General features: G+C 39.7%; 1 protein-coding gene across 3 annotated transcripts in view; it reads right to left on the bottom strand.

Moving 5' to 3' along the window:
• The window catches only part of rbks (ribokinase), a 48,248-nt gene that overhangs the window by 1,193 nt on the left and 26,156 nt on the right, over positions 1–20,899 (bottom strand). For all 3 annotated transcript variants that reach the window (XM_034674711.1, XM_034674709.1, XM_034674710.1), the window contains exons 7-8: positions 20,238–20,329; positions 10,761–10,949 (exon numbers count right to left, since the gene is read on the bottom strand). In XM_034674711.1, the coding sequence (XP_034530602.1) occupies positions 10,761–10,949; positions 20,238–20,329 (281 nt within the window). The remainder of the gene's footprint in view (positions 1–10,760; positions 10,950–20,237; positions 20,330–20,899) is intronic.

Consider the following 20,899-nt stretch of genomic DNA (forward strand, 5'->3'; position numbering starts at 1 on the left):
GTAGGGGGTGCTGTGGCATTTGTCAGCTGTTTTCTAAGTCTTGCACGGCTTCCTGAAGTCTTAACTTCTTTGAAATGAGTGAATGATTTATCACTGTTTGTTTCAGTCAGACCTGCTAGAGAAACATCTGTATTGTAGGCAAAAATCACAGTCATAAGGAAGCAGGTTAACACATTTGATGCGGTGAGTTCACCAACATGCTGAATGCAGGATGACTGTAACAGCGTAAACATTTAGAGGACACAGTGGGGTGTTTATGTAAGATACTAGGATTGAACATATATGATGATATGAGTGTGTAATCTAATCTACTGACTGATGTACACTACCAGTCAAAAGTTTGGACACACCTTCTCTTTCAAGGGTTTTTATTTATTGTATCATCATTGTAGATTAATACTGAAGACATCAAAACTATGAAATAATCTGGTTTTGCCATAATCTGGATTACAACAGTAGTCAAATAGGGCTCTCCATTGTGTACTAACCCTACCTCTGAACAACACAACTGATGGTCTCAAACACATTAAGAAGGCAAGTCATTCTACAAATGAACTCTTGACAAGGCTCATGTTAATTAGAAACTATTCCAGGAGACCACTTCATGAAGCAGACTGAGAGAATACCAAGAGTGTGCAAAGCTGCCATGAAGGAAAAAGGGGGCTACTTTACAGAATCTAAAATATAAAACATATTCTGGTTTGTTTAACACTTTTTTATTCATTAAATAATTCCATATATGTTCTTTCATAGTTTTGATGTCTTTGGTATTAATCTACAGTGTTTACAATAATTAAAATAAATACAAACCTTTGACTGTTAGTGTCAAAAGATGGAAAAATATCACAGAAGTAATTTGAGTCTGAGCTTCCACCTACAAGCTAAGCAAGTCAGATGACTGATATAAGCTGGAAATTATTAATCAATAAATCAAGATCATAAAGTACATTCATTGCATTCATTTGATTCCCAAATCAAGTCACTGAAAAGGCTGGATTTACTTTGTTAATATGGACTTAAAAATTTTTTTTTTACTTGCAAAATAATGGATTTTAAACAAGCTATTACCTGTTATTAATGGTTATATCATTTCAAATTAATCAACTACAAGTGTCTGCTGCTAGTTAAAGTAAATGTTACTTATACTTTAAGTTTTGGACTTGTTGATTTGAGGCTGTTGGGTAATTTACTGGTATTTGCAGCAGAGTCTCTGGGCAGATATCTGCAAGACAAATGTCCCCAGGGGTGCAATAAGTTGAAGAAGTCTACTAAGCCAGACAGTCACAAATTAACCATCAAGTTTTATTCTGCAGTCATTTTTTATAAGTTTCCAATCCAAAAAAGCAAAGAAACAAATACTCAAAGGAACAAAAATCTCCACTTTATTCTCTAGTACCTTTCAAAGTCAGCTGACGAGCACATGGTTACTTTGTTCACTCATCACGGCTTCACCATAACTGCCAGCAGCTCTGGTTTTGGCTATCTTTGAACTGATAAATCATGCATTTTTCCCTCCTCATCTATTGATAGAGATGGAATGTGGCGCCTACGCCCTGCGGGGGTTAGCCGGAGAAGGAGGGGGTGGGTTTGCTGATGGGAAACGGCACAATGGTATGTGGCGACACGCTCATGTTTAACCACAAATGGCCCCCCCGACACTGGTTCTCACAAGCCCGCTCCATTACTCATCACTGTGGCTCTCCGAAGAGCTCAATGCCCTTTGAGCACCTCTGTACACCCCCCCCCCTTCACATCCTCAAAGTAACCCTTTTGTCTGAGGAACAGTTCTGAGTTGTGATGGGATGATTCAGTGACACGGGCGAGCAACAAAACCCTAAAAGTGACCTCGACGAGGCAGAGCCCATGATGGACAGGTCACTGAAGAGGCAGAGGGCCAAACAGGGTGAGCTTTAGAAGGGGCAGCCACAGGGCACGGCTCAGACAACACAGACCGTGTCAGCACTTCTTGATAAGCCAGAAGATTGTTGCAGGCAGAGCAGGAAGGAAAAAGTGTTGTGATCTAACTTCTGTAAGTCCATTATTGCATCAGACATCCATTCAGTGCATGCCACTGCTGTGACTCCTGGCCTGGACTGCAGAGATGCTGGAAAGAGTGAGATCAGAGCTGAAACATTTCACAGGCCTGATGGATTTCCATGTTTAAAGCCGCGGTGTGTTTATGTCTCCTGTCTGGGAGCTGGGCTGGGCTACATTTGGAAATAAAGTCTTGGTTGGTGAAGCAGTCGCACTGGTTTGGCTCTGGCTGGACTCCCAGTTCACAGGTTGCGGTTAAAACGATGATATGACTCCTCAGTCGGGGTTGATGCTTGGGAACTGATGACCGGTGCGGCACAGAGCAGTAAGGAGGCCGGCTTTAAAGACTTGATTAAGCAATAAAACCAGTCTTTCTTCACTGTCATGGAGACCCATTGTTTTTTGAGCTTGAGTCTCTATTTAATTATTGTTTGAATCACCTGTTAACTAATCTGTGACCAAATCCCTGCTAAAACAAGCCTTTGTCTCGTTAGACTACAGAAGGGTGGGGCTGAAACAGGTTCTGAGAGCTTAGACTAGCATTAAGGGCTAAAGTGGCTAATAGTCAAATCTCGATAAGCTCTTAGAAATAGAATGAAAATATTTACAGTTGGGCTCAGACTTCTTTTCCTTACATTTAAAAGTAAGGAAACATATTTAACATGAGAGGTAATGGGAAATTAATTTAAATTAAATTAATAGAAGATAACAAGCTGTATGTGACTTAAATAAATGTTTAAAGTGATCAGTATCAGTGACTTAATTTGACAAGCACTTCAAAGGGAAACCAAGAAGGTTGATTACATAATCAAGAAGTTAAAACACTACACGTGACACATTATTTAATTAAAAAAAGGCAAAAAATTAGAGCATTAAATATGTGCAATGAACATAAAACTCCAAAAGAATATTCCATGTCAAAGTTAAAATACAGTTTTTTTTTTACATTTATTAAATGAGCCTTATTTAAATTCAAGATAACTTAAAATGTTATGTCATGTAAATATAATGTGTAATTGTTATAAATTAAATGCAAAAAGTCACGCCATTATTTTGAAATTGTAAAATTTACACTGAACCGTGAAAATTGCTGAGGAATACAAATTTGACCTGAACATCCAAGAATATGGACATTTGTGTTATTAATAAAAACAAATTGCCTGAAAAAGGTTTAAAGTTAACAAAATGAACAAAAAATAAAATAAATCCAGACGTCTGGTTTACAAATTTTAATATTAACATTTTTTAAATTCAGATTATTTTAAATTTTCGACTCCACATTTCTTTGCAATTTATTATCATAGATCGTCTTCACTCTCATACATAACCTTCTGTCCAGTTGAATTTTACTCATTATATATTGTTAAATATTAGGAATGAGTCATTGTTCATTTATAAATAATATTGAACCATTCTTGTGATTTTTTTCTCATCTTCAAAATATATGTTTTCACTAATGTCACAATAAGCAGGCTGTAATGCAGAACAACCATCACGTGGTGACTGTAGCCTCCTGAAACCTGTTTGCTTACTGCCAATTAATAACAAGAGAAGAAGAAAGCATTAATGCCAGGTATCAGTAACCCAGGTGTGGTTCTGGGAGATTTGGAAACAGAGAAACCTGATTCTTCTTCTGATCACTGAGTGCTGCCACTTTCAGTATCAGAAGCTTACATGTTGGAGTTATAAGTTTGCATTTGTGTTGAATTTTTTGCACAAATCTCTCACATGTGGACTTAAAATGCATAACTTTGAGGGGTGCTGCTTTAGCTGAGTAGTTAAAGTGCTCACCCCATGCTCAGAGGATGTCACCCTCCACCATCCTCACTATCAAGGGGCTGCAGATATGACACTTTTCTAATCTGAGAGCATTGAATCTGTAATCTCAAATTCATAAATAATGCAAAAACTCATACTCACAAAAATTGCATGTGTTATGTTGTACGCATTAAACCTTGTAAACTGTTTGGTCCCACACTGACACATATGTCATTATCTTGTATGTTGATACCTAGAACTTGTCCCAAAAGTTGCCTGGATTCAAAATACATGATCTGGAGTCTCATTGTTAACACCTTATAGATGTAGTTCTACATTGATTTGACTCCTGAGTGGAAGATCTGGCTGAGTGGCTTACAAGCCTTTAGTTTTTTTTGTCAGTTGTCTTGTTTTTGGGCTTTGTGCTTTAGAGCTGTCTGATGTATACCATGAAAGATGCCGAAATGCTCTGTGAAGCTGCAGGATGCTGAAATTCCCTGTTTGTAGTTTAGAGTAACTGCCTTTCACATTTTTTCTACTCCAAATCTAAAAAAACAGATCATAACCAGGACTGTTGAGACAAACGGACAATATGTACAATTAAAAAATAAAATACTGAGCAATCCAGATTTCTTTTCTCATCTCAACGTCACATCCCTCTGCTGTTTGAGACACAGTCCAACCTTCCTCTGTCTTACTACCAACATCTCACTCCCTGAGACTGGCATGTGACGCTACTTGATCTAGTCAATGAAGCTCAACGAGGCTGACAAGCGCTTCCCCCTTCAGCCCCGCCACCGCTGCCCTCGACACACTTTGGTGAAGGTTAGATGTGGAGGCCTGTCAATCAAGTGACACAAGCGCTTGCTGCGGATGAGCCTTGATGCTCTTACTGGTCGGCTCCGTCCGCCGCGTCTTGACCTCTGTGCCGTTCCTCTGCCTGTTCTCCTCTGGTACTCACGGGGAAGTTAGAAATTAGGATGGCAGATGAGTCTACGAGAAGCTTCTCAAATTAACAAAGTGTGGTTTAGGAGGAAGTTCAGCTCGGCTGGGTGTTTGTAGGGTGACGTTTCAATCAGAGAGCCAGGGAACCTTTTTGTTTTGTGTAGATCTCCCTGGACTTTTATAGATATTTCACTCATCACAATACTGACAGAGCTATTGCAACTGAAAGCTTTCCATTTGCAACTTTTGCTTCAGTGAGGCTTTCACTGACGACAATCCGGTAACCTTTTCTAGTGTTTCTGACAGCAGCTGAGTGCTGTGTTTGAGAATAAATGGAAGTAAAAATTGAATAAGTTAGCACATGCAGCAGTATAGACAAACAAAGGGATGCATACAGAAAATCAGAAGTCCATCAACAGAAAAATCCAAGGACAAAGACAACCGCAGCGCCCACATGCTATGATTGACAGTGATCTTTGTAAAGTGCAGAGCAGCAACGAGCATCAGAGCAGGCCAAAAAAACAAAAACAAAAAACAAACAGAACGTATAGAAACGCAGACATTAGCTGCGGAGAGCTGCAGAGTCTGCTCTCCTCGGGACTTGTGACTGTATCTCTCCCTCAGAGGCCTCCTGCGATCTCGCCTCCCCGTCCTGATATGACAGATGGAGCCATGTGCCGTTAACTCCTGAAGCCTACAGCCTTTGTCAATGAAAGGCACCCCGGGTAGAGCAAAGGACCAACTGAGGGGCAGCGATGACTCACAGCGGCTTCAACGTCCGGAAGCTCCCAGAAAGACTCGCAAAAACAGCCGGGGCGAACTGCTCGGCTGAAGCAACGAGAGAGAGGAGGATTCAGAAGATCAAAAACACATTTAATTGGACCAATTACAGCTCTCACATCTTTGATCCATCCGCACTGCTTTTGTCTTGGTCCTCTTTCCCCCCCTTTTGTATAAAACACTGACATGCCTGCGCTGGCAGAGGACCGGCAGAACATCTGGGTTGCTAAACAGCAGCTGCTGCAGCAATGTGCACCCCATTAAAACATGGTGATGTGGCCCTTTTTCTTATTGTGTCATGCTGGCTCATGGTTTGCTGAGTGCAGGAATGCAACACTCAGGAGGTATTCCCTTACCTTCGGGTTCCAGGAAGGACTCATACAATTGACCCTTTAGTCAAAGGAGAAGACTGGGAATGATTTGAGCATCCAGACCCACCGTGCAGCTGTAATGTCTGGTTTCAGACAGCACTGTCTACCCTCTCGCCCCTGCACACTGGACCTCCCCGAGAAGTGGAAACCAAGGCCACCCAAGTCCTGCTGGGGCTACAATGCACTGTGCATGTGTTAGTTAGTGTGTGTGTGCGCCTCATCTAACTGTCCGCACTAAACAGCCAAGGCTCTGATCTCAGCGAGGGAAGCCTGTACTCAATTTAAGACAAATGGATAAAAGAGGGAGGGATGAGGGAGACCCACGGTAGATGAGTGGATGTGCTTTGTCATCCAGATTCACCACCCTGACTCAGCCGATAATTGCTTGTGCCGTGTAAAATGTGTTATTCAGACAGCTGCAGGAGGAGCAGATGATGAAATAGTTACACTCAGGAAAAAGCTAGATGATTTAGCCGCCATTAAGCAAGCTACATCAGTCGATGAGAGATGCTTTTTCTGGGACAAACTAAGTGATGAAATGCTTCAAAATATGAACAGTTAAAGGTTGTTTTGTGTGCTTTGGATCATGTTGTGGGTTGTGCCACCTGCGGCGCCCAGCTGAACAGTAGCCTAGCTAAAATAGCGAGAAACCGCAAGTGACTCATTGTGTTGATATCGAAGAATCCCATCCTAGAATACAGCCTCTGTTCACAGTCCGTTACTAGTAAAACTGAAGAGTCAGAGACAGAGAGCTTGGTGCTCACAAGCCTTCAAAATAAAACTCTCTCACTGCTGCTAAAGAAAGGAAAACAACACACAATCTGTAATCTGTGATAACACAAGATGTAATCCTAACCAAAGAGGCCGGTGTTACCAGAACAGACGCAGAGAAGTGAATAATGATCCTGATAACAACCTGTTGTTTTTTTCCTCTCTCCAGTAAAAAAAAAAAAGGGGGCCTTACTGGAAGAGGGATTATGATGTCCAAAAGAGTTAAACACTCCTGAATTTATGGGCCCATCAAAGAACAGAAAGGGTGGGGGTGGTTGTGGGGGTGGGGGTGGGGGTGAGAGTGTGTGCAGAGGAGGGGGGGGGGGGGCATGCAGCAGGCCCGACCGCAGCTTTCTGCTGACTGATGCAGGCCCAAGAGGTGAGTCATGGGAGAAGAAAGGGAGGGAAGACAGGGAGGTGGGTAAGTTCTCCTGGGGGCTATTGGGAAGCAGGGAGATTGAAGACGGTGAATAGGGTTGAATACGTTTTTTGTGTCTGCTGTTAAAAAGCGGGGGCACCGAGGAGGTCACACACTGTTAAAGAAAGCGGGGACCTCTGCTGCTGCAATGCCAAAAAAGAGCCGGGAAAGCATGGAGGTGCTCCAGAGCCTAGTGGATCGATCTATTTGCAGACGATATAGTGCTATCAAAGAGTCATGTGTTTTATCATTAGTCTGTCTGGAAGTTGTCCAAGAGATGGACGCGGCCTCTGGTTTCAAAAGTGGATTAAAGTAGAGTAACTGCAGAAGCACCTTAAACCTGTATAGGGGGCGAGTCCTGTGCTCACAAAAAGATTTTAGCTTGTATGTCACGTGACCAGAAAATGAACCTACTTTTAACCTCATTAGAAATTGTTATAAATCCTCTTCAATACAGCATATTCATCTTTATATCACTCTTAGACATGCAGGTGGTGATTGATGGCGTAACTACCTGTGTCAACAACAGGATGTTTCTACTCTAACCTCAAAACACAACATGTTGACACCGAGAGATGTGCACGTTTAACCAACTTCACTCTGCACCAGAATCACTTGATGGTAGGATTTGGAGTACCCTCCGTGATCGATCTTTGAAAATGTTAACGATCAGTTATGGATTAATCATTAAAAGAAAGGTAAACGTTTTCCATGTCAAAATTAATGCCAAATGCATTTTTTGCCCTGAATCTAATTTTCCTTTGGGACACAATGTATATAACTGACGGTATTGAATATCTACGGATCATATTGAGGTGCTGAATATCAACATGTGGAGCAGGCTCAGAATCTCTGTGGACATACAGTCATAAAAGGGAAGGCTCAGACTTCAACAAGGGAACTGAACAGAAACATATTTCAGACTCGCAGGGTCCAGTTTGTCTTCTCGGAAGCGCAACCAGGTCATAATTAGTCCGGCGGTGGGGAAAAAAAACGCTTGTGGAGACCTGTCACTCAGCCGCTACCCCCAACGGAGCCTCTCCGCTGTGAGCAACACCTTCAGTCAGCTGATTCACATCGAAACATCCTTTAAACATAGAACATCTCCCTGATAGCTGAATGAAATATGAGACCACATGATGTTTTTTTCCATGTGATATGAAATCAAAACAAAAAAATGTGTTTCAGTAAGTTCAACATCCCTACTTGATGGTTTAACAAAATATTAATATTTGTATCATTGTAAGTCTGAAATGCCCTTAAGCTGAAGCACACCTACTACTACAACGCTCTCCTACCCGGATGTAAACAAGTGCAGATGACTGATGCTATCTTGCAGCATCGTGCTGTTTAACCACAAAACCAAGATAAAGCTGAATGTAGGCTGTGTCTAGTTAAACTGGCGTATAACCACTCAGCTGGAGCAAAGGAAAACAAGCACAGGCATGTTGATGTTAACCTGAACAGAGGAGCGGAGGTTGGTGGTGCTAGCTCTGCTAATATAGTGACATTGTTTACCTGCCGACTCTATGACCTTGTTTTTAAGGACATTAGTCAATTCATAAAATCCCAAGTAAATACAAACAGGCTGAACTGGAGGCTTTGAAATGGCTGCTCACAAACTATTGGTGTCTATCTCAAGCAACAACCTCCGGTCTCAAAATATGAAGCCCATGCAAAAATTGTTATGAACTGCAATTCATCAAGAATCCGCTTGAGGCTGGCTGCAGGAACACATTCAAAGAAGCCGATCTTTACAGCATTAATAAACATCTTTACAGCCTGGTTGAAAAAACGGCTTCAGTCTGCGTCGCTAATTTCTCTATCGGCACACACTGTACGGGGGGTGATTTAAAAAAATGTAAGCTTATGAGTTTTTGCCCAAATAAGGACATGACTGACTTGATTGTCAGGCGGGAACACATAGCTGTTGGCTAGGAGGCTCAAACCCCGTCTCTTTACGTCACACTCTTTTGGATGAGTTCAGCATTTCCAATATGGCCGCCGATTGGCTTCAAAACAGCGCTCAGGAACAGATGGGTGACGTCACAGAGACTACGTCCATTATTCATACAGTCTATGGTCTATCTATGTCTGTGCTTCTGATAAGAAGAGAGATCTAACTCCTTGTTTTCAGGAATATGATGCAGAAAGTGACAGACGAAGAAAGTCCTTTTAGCAATGTTTGCAGCACATGCAGCAGATCGTACTACAGTCTGTTGACAATGTTTAAATATGCACAAAGTTCTCTGATAGTTAATTGTCTTGGAGAGCAGCTTTAACGGTCTAGGATTTATGATTGCATAATCATAAAGAACAAATCCTTACACCATAAGAGGAGAAAATTCAGCTAAAATGCACTTTATTGGACGCCTTGTCGGTAATCTGTGAGTTTCTCTCAGTCAGGTTTTGGGAGGAAGTCTTACAACACACCAGAGTACAGTAGTCTCTTTCTCAGATTTTTCCTCAGTTTCACAATATCTAATGTGGTTTTCATTTAAAAGTATGACCCTGTTTTCTACCAACGTTATTCAGTGTTTTTACTAGCCCGCACGATAAACAGCGTTAGCAATCAAGGCACAATAAAAAGTCCCCTCAGGGAACCCTTAGGTAAGAGAATCCATTACACAAACAAGTAAAACGCTTTAATGAAGAGATGATTAACACCTCTGTGCAGTGACGTGTTTGCTCAAAAGAACACAGGCCCCACAAACACCTCAGAGACAGGAAACGCAAACATCAAGCCGAGGCTCCTGTGACGAAAACAAACCACAGAGTCCGGTGTGAGATGACTCAAGTGACGCTGGCCTCTTTCAAAGATTACAATCAGGGAGGGGAAACAGACGGTGGTCACCACTTCCACAATGATCTTAAACTGTTCCACTTGAGCAGCAGACAGAGCTGTATCTCCACTAGAGCTCAAAGTACCAGGAATTCACTCAGCGGTGCTACGTGGGCAGATAAAAAGTGATGTTTGACTCTTTCTGAGCTGCAGGAGCGATGTGAAATCTGTGGATTTTCTGTGAAAACTTATTTGTTCCTCTGTTGTTGCTGCAAGGAACATTTTTTACAGAAATTCCCTGAGGTGTTTTTTCAAGTGAGGAGTGGGCAGGTGTGCATAACTTTCCATTAAAAATGTTTTTCCTATTTATTTATTTCAGTAATAACATCAAGTCCAAACCTACCTGAATTAAAATGAAGGATGTAGGAGGAAGATAGTTGTTGAAGAGTGAACGAAATGTTTAAAATATTAACTGTATTTTAATATTTTATCAAATTTCAATACCTTTTATTTATGAATTAAGCATAATATTTTCAAAATGATGTCAGAAAGTAAAATTAGTGCAGCTAAATTGGCTTCAGGGTTTATTTCTCTGGTTTATACTCTGGTCAGTTTAACATTTTCAGGCTTTGTGTGTTATTTATTATTTTTTGTTGCACTAGCTGAGAAATTGTACACATGGTCTGAGAATAAAATGTCATTATCATCATGTTATTATTTGATTACAGCTCCTGAAATGTGATTTGGGATTTGGAGGATGTGTAATTGCAGGATTTTATTTTCACAAGCTGCTAAAAAAATGTCCTGATTCACTAAAATTGTTTAAAAAAAAATTGAATAAATATTCCAAAAGTAAAGACCAGATTATTCAGATATAAAAGCACATATGTGTTGTAAATACCGTAGTGTCCACTGCTATGGTCGCAGCAGTTGGAACATGCTTTGAAGTGGACTCCTTCGCCTCGAGCACCACGCAGCCTTGAGGTCCCAAAGTGATGACGACAGACCTGCAGCCCCGCTTCAGCAGCTCCTGACCGGCCCGACGAGCATCCTCCACATTTACGACGGAGGAACCCGTCAGCAGCTCAGCCTGTCAGCAGAGAGGGGCAGAAACAACATACCAAGATGTGTAATCACAAACGTCTCAGTCATTGTTCAAACATTTATCTTAGATAGAAATGTTTTGTTGTTCCTCCAGGACGTCTTATTTCAGTTTCAGACATGGAGCCGAGTTAATCAGAGGTTAGGAATTAAAATTAAAGATATGGTAAAACCAGAGCTGCTGTGGGATAGTGGTTGAATAAATAAACAACTGCATCTTGGAAATTCCCCCAGGGAAAAATTAACTGTGTGTGACGTACAAGAGCTGAAAAAATAGAGCCTTTTTTCTGTGTTTTTTTATGAAGTGCAAACTCAAAGTTTGTTTTTTCTCTCTATCAAACAGAGAAGTGCATCACAACCGTTTAATTAGGAGCCTGTCTTACTTTCTACAGTTAACTGTTTCTGATCAACAGCTCTGGGATGACTCAGCTCTTAATGATGCATTGACCGCGGTCAGACAGACTCATAAAACACATTCAGTCTGCTCAAGATTTGCTGGATCCGTCAGCCGTCTGTGGGCCAAACATTTTTCAAAGAGTAGATCCTCTGACTATGCCGGCTCCAAAATGACTCAACGGTGACAAAGCAGGACTCCACAGCTGATGTTTGACCAACTTGAAGGAAGCTCCCTCTCCTGAGTAAACAGCAGCCTTCATAAAAACAGCCACAGCAGTATATTCTCAGCTTCAGAGGCCATCAAAAGGAAAGTTTACGAGTGAGGATTTTGGAGGCTTTTTAGATTTCCCTTTCAAGATTTGTAGCAACAAAAAAAAAAGCATTGTTAAGTGATCAGCAAAATAAGTTCTAGTGATAAAAGCAGCAGGAATATTTTAGAGACAGATGCTTAAAGGAGTCATGTCAGAGTCAACTTTTAAAATGTGTACATGCTACAGGAACCTGGGGGCTAGGAACTAAAATAAACCGTCCCGTATGACTTTGTTTCTGCTCCTGGGAGATGAACGTGTACGTACAAAAACACAGGTGGAACAAAAAGTGAGACAAATTGTGTGTGATCGCGTTCATCCCCCGTTTAAAGAACTCATAGAACTGACCACGTGAAGACGCTGCAGAGCCGTTACTGAACGCACCGACACCTGTGCATAGTGTTTTATCTGATAGATTCATAAATATTCTTCATCTTTGAGATTTGAAGTATCATTATTATTATGTTTATTATGATTATTATGATTATTATGATGATGATTATTATTATTATTATTATTATTACTACCACTGAGGCTGTTGAGCTTTCTCTGGAATTTTTTTTCTTTATCATTGTAAAATATAAATATCTTGTCACTCTGAATTAAATCAGAAACGTATATTTAATTTAGATATAAATGTTTTATATGTTCAAGGTCTGATTTCTGACTTCCTTTCCGATTTGAGCCGCTCGGAGCCGCCCGGCCTGCCATCAGCCCCACCCTGAACCTAAAACAATAGATTTGGTTCCGTTTTTCCAGAAGCTTTAAATGTTTTTGACTGACTGTTGTTAAATTGATTTCTTTCACCACACACACAAAAACAACTCATACTGACTGCATGTTGTTGTTGCTGCTATAAAACCCAGAATTTCAATCTCTACTTTTCATCAGATCAAATTGTTGTAAATAAAACATTTAAACCACATTCTCTGAGCCGGCTTCTTCATGATAAGTGAGTTGTGGTTTGTTGCTGCATGCTTTCTGCATGTACATGTCATATATATACTCTGAAAGTCTACAGCGTATGTTCCTCTAAACGTTGTTTGTGTGTTTTCCTTTCGCAGGTGTTTTGCGCTTGCATTTGTGTTCTGTCCTTTGATTTGTCTGCAGGAATATCTTTACGGCAAGACACGCACAAATAAAGGCACAATATATACCACGAATTTCTAAAAGTGGAATTAAAATAGAAATATGAGTCTGTTAGAGAATGTAAAGTGTGGTTTAATGTTACATGCAGAGCAGTATTTCTGTATTTGTTAAAGCAATAATAAACACCATGTCAGTGAAATATTTAGAGTTTGGAAAACAAACAGTTCAAGGCTTGAAATGATTCTTGAAAAAGAAACAAAGATTTCAATTCAGTTATTATATAAAATATAAATTCAAGTATAAAACTGAGAAAAAAACAAAATTCATTCAGCTTCTTTGTGCTCTATGTGAGATTTTAAGATCACATCTAGTGTGTGTGTGTCGTTGTGGCGTTACCGTACACGCCTCCACAGACCATAAACAATAGGATATCACATTTTGCTCCGCTAATGTAAATAAATCTGTTTTATTTGAGTTTTTTTCGTGCCAACAAATGTGCAATGCAAACCTGCACAGAGTCCAAACATAAACTTGTCTTTTCTTGCTCTTCTGTGTCTGTCACATAAATATTCAAAGCTCAGTTTTACAGAAATATAAAAAATATATTTGTGTCTGAACATGGGAATAAAAAGACTTGATATTTTTGTCAAATTTAATAAAATGTTTTGTATATTTTAAGAAAAGTTGCTTTACTTTGAACAAAAAGAAAGCTAAATTTAAATTTTGATGTTGTGGATAAGATTTTTCTTCAATAAACTAAATTTAAGAATAACATTTTACAGTACTGTCAGGTGACTGATGGACAAAAACAAATAAATAAATAAATAAAATCTAGTTTTCAGGATTTTATTATTTCAAACTTCTGTGAATTAGATACTTCCAAAAGTAAAAAAACAGTGTTGGGAAAAATGGATCCAAAAATAATTAAACATCATTTTGTATCAGCTTCCTTCAGGTTGAACTAAGTTTATATTTAACACTGTTTGAAGTGATTAAACTACACTTCTTTGAAATATTTCGCTACAATTTGGGGTCATAAAAGAGCATCAAACAGACAGAGGATTTTTTATTAACTGACCCATTACGTCTCCCTTTCACTTACTGTAATTGAACCCCGCTTCAGTCAGCCCCACCCTGTTTCTTTCCTTTCATCCTGACTGCTGTGAAGGCATGCCCGAGCAAAGCGTTAGAAACAAGCAATGATTATTCCTACTTATTGTGAAACGTTGAGAGAAGCATGTTTCATTTTAGAATCTACATCTGCAACACCTACAGCATTTTATTACATATAAACAAGCAGACAAGAATTTAAATTTTTGCCCACATGCGACTTGTTCTGGTTTTTTTTTGTACTTTTGTATCTTCTGTCCTCGGTTATTTTGCTCTTCTGTTACAGAGCGCTTTAAGATACTTTTCTGTCTTTTTTAAGTGAGTTCTCCCCGAGGTGGCCCCGCTGTAGTTCCACTTCTTCCAGTGTGAGTAATTGCTTGTAAAACTTTGCTTTTAAATTTGCCCTCCTCACTAAAGAAAAAAAAACTGTGGGAAACAAACAAGCATTTAAAAACCACAGCAAATGTCTACTTTTTTTTCTGCCTCTGTGGAAGTGTGTGTGAGAGATCACTTTTAGATCAGTGGATGACAGAAATGTGGATCAATGTTGGCCCGTGAGGTCCTCAGGTGGACATCAAAGATGATTCCCCCTCTGTAAAGCACTTCAGCGTAGTATGTGGGCTGAGGATCAAAGAGGGTCTGCACTTTGTTATCCTTAAGCCCCCGAATCTCCCCCCTCCTTACCCCTCGGCCTGAGCATGGCACATTGAGACCACACACACACACACTCACACACACTCACACACACACACACACCTGTAGGGAATGTGTGCCAGCTATAACCCTACATGGGAGGGTCACGTCACGGCTCATGCTTGTGTTGAATAGGGGTCTGAGGATCCGATCCCCCCCTTCGCTTTTGTGATCTGTCAAAGTGAACAATGACCTTGGACAGTTCAAAAATAAACCGCAGAGTGTATCGGTGCTTTCAGAGCCCGCAGCCACCCCGGAGCTGTCGGATGCCAAGAGAGAAAAAGAGCCGTTTTGTTAGTCATCAGCTTCACACCAGAGCAGGGAATCAATCTACCTCCCCCTGTGGACCAGAATATATGAGAACGTGGAATTATGTCTCTCCCGCTGTCTGTGTGAGTGTGTCTATCCAAACCATACACATATACGCACACACTCACACACACTGAGCATCTATTTTTTAAGCATATGTGGAATATAGCTGGTGACATGTCAGCTCTCTTTGCAAGAATATACATTTATGTTCAGGCAACTCGCCAAAGGGTGGGAAGAATTTTCTGTAATTACACTTAATTTATATTTTATATTTCTTGAAACAAATATTTTTACTTTTGCTTTAAAAGTGGAGAAATTTAAGTTTCTGCAATATTTCATCTAAAAAAGAAAAACTCTATGATTTTATACAAACAGGATTTCTTACTCGTCCCTTTAAATGAGTGCTGTATCGTTTTGTGTTGTCGTCTTGCAGGAAGAAGCAGCAATAAATTTTTTCAGCAGTTTTTTTTACATTAAGTAATAAAATCTTGAGTACTAAAGTCTGCAGTGTGAAATGTTTTCTCATGTTACATGAATTGCAGTTAAAATATTTACTACCATTGAACGGATGGGAGACTCTCCTGTCTGAGTCATCGAACAAGCAACATGGAATTTCATTAAAACATGAAAAAGATTGTAACGGTTCCAAGCGGGGTTTCATAAGAAGCTTTACAGCAGAAGAGAACTACAAGGAGAACCAAACATCCTTTAACACAGGTCATGATTATGTAATCTTACAGGATAATGCACAGGTATGTACAGTATTTATTACTTAGAAAGCCTGCTTCTAACATTTAGGAATGCTCTGAAGCAACTAGCACTAGTCGTTAAACAGAGATTTATTTAAAACTAACCGGCTTGTCTAACATGGGATCACAGAGTCTGTAGGTATGCAGAGTCTAATTTGTTTGCTAGCTAACACTAGCAGAGTTAGCATCACCAGCCAAAAAAAATAGATACATGTTATCATGTCTAAAGGACTAAAGACAATCTGTGTTACTTTTTAAAGATATCTAATTAATGACAGTGGTTAAATTAGCAGCTGCTCATAGAGATACATCAACAGTGCCTAAAACAAACACTGCAGGACAGCACCACAATAACTTCAAATGGTTTCTTTATTGCAGCACAGATTTTGGGCAAACTTCTTTCCTCAGTGGCTTCATGGATTTAATCTCAACCAGGCACAAGCAAGGTGACCCAATGACTGTACACTACCAGTCAAAAGTTTGGAAACACCTTCTCATTCAGGGGTTTGTATTTATTATTTGTACAATTATTTGAAACACTGTATGTTAATACCAAAGGCATCAAAACTATGAAAGAACATATATGGAATTATTTAATTAACAAAAAAGTTTAGAACAAACCAGAATATGTTTTATATTTTAGATTCTGTAAAGTACCCCCCTTTTTCCTTCATGACAGCTTTGCACACTCTTGGTATTCTCTCAGTCTGCTTCATGAAGTGGTCTCCTGGAATGGTTTCTAATTAACATGAGCCTTGTCAAGAGTTCATTTGTAGAATGACTTGCCTTCTTAATGTGTTTGAGACCATCAGTTGTGTTGTTCAGAGGTAGGGTTAGTACACAATGGATAGCCCTATTTGACTACTGTTGTAATCCAGATTAAGGCAAAACCAGATTATTTAATTATTTTGATGTCTTCAGTATTAATCTACAATGTCGAAAATAAATAAAACCCATTGGATGAGAAGGTGTGTCCAAACCTTTGACTGGTAGTGTATATTAATGTGGATGCCAGGTCTCCATGCTCCTACCTTTGTGAGATGTGAAGCCAATATACCGCCTCAATGGGCGCTGACATGTTGCCCTGGCATGCACAGAAGCAGTGTGGCTCATGGAGCAGCCCCCGCATGCTAGATGTATTTGCATGCATCCATTTAAGTTACAGATTAAACATCAAAGACCCCTCAGGTCGGCTCAGTCCACAGCTGAACAGACTCTTGTGCTGGTTTGAAGAGGATCCTCATGGCTATAGAAAGTTCAATGACTCTTGTGTTGGTGTTACGTTTTTTCTCTCTACCTCCTCTACACTGCTGATCTGGTACAGACTGATGCAGGAGGAGCTGCCGTGGGTCAACAGAGCTCAAATAACTAGTTTAAAACTTGACGACTCAGAAAAATGAACGCAGCACATAAATCAGCATGAGAAGAATGTGGAGGAGGCGGGGTTTATGACCTATACTGCAGCCAGTCAGTAGGGGGAGCTCCAAATATTTTGGCTTTACAGTTTGTGAATACTTATTCAACAACCGCACACGTCACCGTGGGTGATGCGTTTTTCAGGATGCATTAGCTGCAGCCTCAGTTTGCTCTGCTGCATGTTTTGGGCCGGATGCCGTGGTTTGAAAAAGTACAGCTGCCATCTGTTTGCGATACAAACAAAGATGACGACTAGAAATCAAAGTTGACACAACCTCTAGTTCTTCTTGAAAACTAACCACACAGTGCATGAATAATGATGGTACAAGTGCATGAAGAATAACAGACTCTGGAGCTGCACAAAGAGAACTGCTAACAGCTGCATGAGTTTATTTTTTTACACCATACGTTTAGATAAAGTAAGGTTCAGGAACAATCAGTGCAAAAATACTAACACATTATCATATTTATCATCACTAAAGATGAACTCTAAACTTTTGTTTGACTTAAAAAAAATGTCTCATGTTGCAGTTTGACTTTCTTCTATTTTTTGCATGGCATAAAATCTTACAAATGTATACTAACTGCCTTTCACTCAGACTTCATTTAATTCAAATAATGTTTTAAAAGCAGATTTAAAAATGTTCATCTAACCCTGGTTGGGATATTCCTCCCCCTGCATGCTGCATAATATCTAACACGACAGTACCTCTGTGACCTGACACTCTTTTAAAAAAAAAAAACAGAAGACATGTTGTGCTTTCGTCAACTTTCCCTTTCATGTCCCCACACCTGGATACAGCTCCTCTCCGCCCTGCATCACCACATCAAATAGAGGCTCCCGGGCAAACTCACATCCACTTTATCCCTGAGGAGGCGGCTGACTCAGCCAAAGTGCACATCTGCCTGGTTGTTTTTACTACGATTCCCATCTATCCCTGCCCTCCGTCGCTCATCTGTCATCACCTGACAGTCAGACATGAGGGGCCATGACACCAGTCTTTACAGTAAAAGGGTGGAGAGATATTTGCTTCCCTCATCACACCTGAGGGTTTACATGTGAGGCTGAAGGCTACAGCGGGGTTATTGATGTGCCGGCAGGGGTCATGACCCAGGAGGTACGGTTGAATCACTGTGAAAAGGTTTGTGTATGTGTGGGCGCTCAAAACATCTCAAGCCTCTGATTGTTTCCCTTCACAGAGAAAATGAGGATAAATATTCTTCATACTGCATCACTGAAGTACAGCTGTGATACCGACAGAGGAAACATCATGTGACGGTTAAAGCAACAAAGCACATCATAAAGTGACTGCAGCAGTCTGAGGGTTTTTAGATCTTATAGAAGCACTGCTGCAGGTTAAATAATGAAGAACAGATCCACAAAGACAACTTATTTACTGAAATACAAACAAATATGCAACTAAAAATAAATAAATATATATAGTATTTTAAAAATACGATTAAAAAAATTAAAATAAAACAGTAACTGTGCTTTTCGCTCACAAAAATAACTGAAATAAAATAAAATGATGCAAAAAGAAGCACACTGACTGACAGGTATCTTTATGGTTTGTCTTTTGTAGATATTTTGTATTACAATACTTTGTAGTTTGTGTACTTTGAGTTGTATCTCACTTTAGGCTCTTTTGAGTCTCGCCCCTGACAGGTATCTATGTTACAAAGAAGGAGAAATATCACTGAAGTAATTTTAGTCTGAGCTTCCACCTATAAGCTAAGCTAGTCAGGTGACTGATAGAATAGAATAGAATAGAATAGAATAGAATAGTTTAGCACCTCTTTAAAAATAGAAGCACAGAATTTAACATTCAATAACACAATATGACAATAGAAATAAAAAAGGCACTCTAGAATGATAAAATAAGTTAAGAAAATAACATAAATAAGATAAAATAAATTGCACTGTTTATATTATTGATTGCACTGTGTCTGTACAGGTGTAAACGCTGGTCATATCAATACAGATGTATATTTACAAAGTGCAAATACTGATATCAGCCGGTGCTGTGCAGAAATTATGAATCTATAAATCAAGATCCTAAAGTACATTTATTGCATTTATTTGATTTTCAAATCGAGTCACTGATATGACTTGATGTACTTTGTTAATATGGACTTAAAAAATATTTACATATGCAAAATAATGGAGTTTTAAACCTGCCACTAAAATGCTATTACCTGTTATTAACTATTGCAATTCTGGGATTAATCATGGTATCATTTCAAAACAATCAAAACTGAACCAAACTAACAATCCAGCATAAAAAATAAAACTAAAAAAGAGACACACATTCAAAACCAAATAAAAAAAAAGGAATGGAATATTCAAAACTATTATAACGTCAGAGTCTAAGCCAACATTAGCTGCTCCTTCCTGCTCTTTGTTGGAGTTTACGCTCCAGCAGCTCCAGCAAACATTACCAATCCTAGCATTCCCTCAAACACCTGAAGCCTTTTCTCTTCAACATCTCAATGAGAGAACATTAATATACAAGACATATATATATATACTCTCAGCTCAAAGGGATCACTTCGTAATCCACTAACATTATGACCATTTCCTTTTCTTTTATTAACAGTAATATCTGCCGTCTGTTTTCGCCTCTACAGAAGACATGGAGTTGTAACGTATTTTAAAGCAAGTTTCTGAGCGATGTTTGTCTGGATTACTCAGGTGCAGCCATCAAAATAAACTGGGTACTTTTGTCATTTCAGAACGCAGACTTGTGACCTGTCATTCATGAGGAAAATGCTGCCTCTCTGTGCAATTTGTAACCAATTTTTCAATTTTGTTTTATGCAAATTAACTTTTCAACTAGTTGGGAGCTCATTTTTTCTCAGCTGGTATGCAAAACCAATCTGTAAGAGACTTCTGTCACTTCATAAAGCTTTTCTGCTGCAAGTTAAGTGCAAAAAAAAAAAAGGGGAAAGACACTTTTGCAATTTTTTTTTAGAGTAACCCACTGATCTCCCTGCAAAGTGCATATGTGCATCATGAGCGTTCAGGATTCGGTAGCCACAGATTTGAACCATAGCGTTTGTTTCAGGTTCCTTTTTGCTCCCCTGTGTTTGCAAGTGTAGGCATGTGTGAGAAAAGCAGTCATTGTGTGATACAGCTCAAATGTTGCTGTGATAAATACTGTGAAATAAGTGTCTGTGTGTGTGTTTGTGTGTGCGAATAATCACCTCAGACTCATTACAGCAGAACACATCCGAGGCTCTATAGAAACCTGCATCCAAGTCGGGGATGGCGGGCGCCGGGTTGAATATTGTCTTGACTGTAAGAAGAAACCAGGCGGTGATACATTTAATGATCAAACATCTTCATCTTCTGCAGGTCACTTGGGATAACATGCAGTCATTAGTAAGGGTTAAAGAGGAGAATAGGTCTGGATTGTTCACTCAGTTACAGTTGTCAGCTCGGCTTTCAAAGGAAACAATTTTGACAGTGTCCCTCAGTGACACATTTTACAGTCCTGTGATGTTTCCTTTCCATTTGCTAAGCTTTGCTGTCAAGGTCTGGCATTACCTTAATTAAACTTTCAATGGGAACAAAGGCTGGTGGGCTACCACTGAGGATTGCTCTCACAGGCAAAGCTCAAGTGGATAAGCTTCTATAAAAAGACACCTTTTAAACGATTAAATTAGCATTCCCCGGAAAAGAACACTGGAGAGAGAGAGAGAGAGAGAAAAAAAAAGCTGGTGGAAATGGCCTTACATCCTGTTTCTCTGATGCGCTGTAACCCCTGCAGTTTGAGGATTGTGCGCCTGGAAAAGATTCGACATGAGGTATGTAACCCTATATATATGTGTCAGTGTGTGGGTGAGATGAGTTGTGACCCTTTCTG

The sequence above is a fragment of the Notolabrus celidotus genome, chromosome 22 (assembly GCF_009762535.1).
Source record: "Notolabrus celidotus isolate fNotCel1 chromosome 22, fNotCel1.pri, whole genome shotgun sequence".
Taxonomy (NCBI): Eukaryota; Metazoa; Chordata; class Actinopteri; order Labriformes; family Labridae; genus Notolabrus; species Notolabrus celidotus.